The sequence below is a fragment of the Poromitra crassiceps genome, assembly GCF_964638095.1.
Source record: "Poromitra crassiceps genome assembly, chromosome: 13".
Taxonomy (NCBI): domain Eukaryota; kingdom Metazoa; phylum Chordata; class Actinopteri; order Beryciformes; family Melamphaidae; genus Poromitra; species Poromitra crassiceps.
The window spans coordinates 15705407-15708175 of NC_139644.1; the positions used below are offsets into that span (position 1 = coordinate 15705407).

Consider the following 2769-nt stretch of genomic DNA (forward strand, 5'->3'; position numbering starts at 1 on the left):
ACAGAATCAAGCACAATGCTCCAAATGTGCCTCAATGATGCTGACAGATGTGTCTTCAGCACACAGTGTATCCGCCCGACTTTTACCAGTGACTAACCTCCAGCGATTGCCAGATACACTGCAGCAACATTAAAGCAAACAGACTTGGCAGAGGCTCTGAGCTATTTGCTTCAGACACTGAATCACACTTTGGCTGCGTTCAATGTCTTCTACTATTATATTGAGAGCCACAGTCAATAACGTAGGCTGAGGACAGTGCACCTCGCTTTCCACAGAACAAAGTGGAGGCAGGGCTTGGCAAGCTGAGCACGCCATCAGGAGGGCAAGGCACTGCATCAGCCCACTCACTTGAACAAGTGCAGGGTCTAACGTGAGAAAATCAATGACAAGACTTGACTTTCATGAAGGGTTTTTTTTTTTTTTTTTGCTGTTGCGTCCTTTCTTATCTGTATGTGCCAATAAGCAGTGTGTAAAGCCCTGCAGGGTGAAGCAGGGATGGCTAGCTGCTGGCTGGCTGGATTAGCATCTTGCCTGACAGCAGACATAGTGGTGACTGAAACGGCCATCTGCCAGCGACTGTCCCCTGTACGTGTCCTCATGCCGCGTTCCCGAAGAGTTAAGAGCTTTACTACGCCACTACTACTCTCTCCACCAGGCACTTTAGGATTTAGACAGCATACTAAATCCATAAAGAGACATGTATATCAACCCATTTCAACATAAGTCTGCCCTTTATTTAACTGCTGTAGCATATACAGTACATCCCAACGGCAGAGAGCCACGGAAGCCCCCTCATATGCCATTATTATACAACATTAATAAAGCTATATCAAATATCAAATGATAGGTCTACACAACACAATAATCACATTCAACAGTGCTTTAATATACACTGTCTCTAGTACAAGCCAATATAGGCCTTCTAATCTAACCACTGGATTTTCATTGTGGTTACAGCTTGTACATGTGTAAAGTTGATCTCCTGTGGTGTTCAGTTTTTTCACATATAACTGAAAGTCCCATAAGGGCTAAAGGCATGTCTCATAGGGAGTAAGAATATGAAGACAATCTGGCGTAACAATAACATATGCTTCTACAGTTGCCTTTTAGGTGTTTGATGTTACTGGCTCAGCAGCCCCTCCTGGCAGAGCTCAAATTGGACAGTAGAATTTTGTCACTGCGACCAAACGGGGCAGAAGAAAAAACAATATTGACCATTGTCTACATGAATCATCTGTTTGTCTTTATTACACAATAGGAGCGACAGTGGTCCATCTGATATTAATATGCTTTTAGTGCCATGGCTTATCCCTCTTTAGTTAGGAAATCATGCAGGCTTTCTTGCTGCCAAATGGATTTGTGCTTAATGACAATGTCAACAGTGGTTGTCATTTCATTGCAAACAAAAGTGATGGTAAAACACTGATCCATTGTATGCCTCAAGGAGCATATCAAAAATAATTTTCTTATCCAGCTCAAAAGTAACTGAGCCTGACTGGGATAATACTTCTGCACATTTTCTTGGATCGAGTTGCCTACAGAAAGTCAGTGTGTCAGTGTAAGGCAAGCAAAGACAAATATACTGTAAGGCTACTGTAAATCACAATCACATAATCACATAATGTGCGCAGAGGGTGCAATCACAATTCATCAGAGAGGGAGAGAGAGAGCGACGGGGGTGGGGGTGGGCAATTGAAAACCTAAATCTGAAAACTGTCTGCAGAGCCAATCCTGCATTCTAAATGAAGCCGAGGAAATGAAGCAGACCATGTGGCTATCCGCATATTTCACGCTTCGTTGACGCAAAGCAGCTGTCCATCTTACTCTGAAACCTGCCCTGTCCCGTGCTGCAACATTGATATTTTGATTTGACTTATTTTCAAAAGCTTCACATTTTTACGCAACGCTCTACGAATTTGGAACACATTAATAAACCAACTCAACTCATAAATATAATTATATTCTGCGCATTATGTAAATAGTGTTCCTCGGGCCATGCATGGGTTAATTGGATCAGCAGGGGGTCTAGAGACATTCAATATCAACAATACATTATCACTTCGCATTCGTAATTGCTTGGCACATACCCCGCAGGACTCCCGTCGTTGCAGGTGACGGTCGTATTCTCCAAAAAGTTCAGCTTCATGTCGTAGTCGAGCTTCTGGGCCGAGCAAGGGTAGAGGGACTGCGCCAGGTTCTTCACCTGTGTCATGAAGTTGTCCATGTTCTCCTCCACGGCGGTGAAATCCAGAGGGAAGCTCTCAGTGGTTTCCACCCGGTCCCCCCGGTACGTGGGAGGTGGTGTCCGGCGCGGTTGTTGCGGGTTGCGGCCACCCCGGAACCTCCGTGCGCAAAGAGCTCCGGACTGCATCAGTACCAGCACAAGGACTGACGAAACCATTCGGATCGCTGTCATCTTTACTCCTGATCAGCCTTCAAGATTTAGGGTTGGTAGGTGTCCAAATGTCACGGCTCCTCGAGGCACCAGAAACAAAGTAGCCTATGGAAACTAGCGATGAACGAGAATTACGCACGGGTTTGGAGACGCCACCACTGCCGTCTCGTCCAGGAACGCATGAAGTTTGTAAAGTCAACTAAAACCAAAAGGTTTTCGCAAATGACTCATAAATTCGTCCGTTGTATTCTCTGGATATATTTCAACCTTTCAAAGAGTATTCCTATATAGGCTGTTGACGCACTTATCTACCACAATACAAGCGCCGCTGAACCAAGCGCACCAGCTTGAATGACAACACTCATGCCATGCTC

At 45.0% G+C, this 2769-nt stretch overlaps 1 protein-coding gene across 1 annotated transcript in view; it reads right to left on the reverse strand.

Annotated features, from left to right (window-relative positions):
• Nucleotides 1-2416, reverse strand: part of notum1a (notum, palmitoleoyl-protein carboxylesterase a) — a gene marked incomplete at both ends in the record, with an annotated part of 9944 nt that extends 7528 nt beyond the window's left edge. The window contains one exon of the mRNA XM_083649096.1: nt 2088-2416. Within this exon, the coding sequence (XP_083505222.1) occupies nt 2088-2416 (329 nt within the window). The remainder of the gene's footprint in view (nt 1-2087) is intronic.
• Nucleotides 2417-2769: the final 353 nt, after the last annotated feature.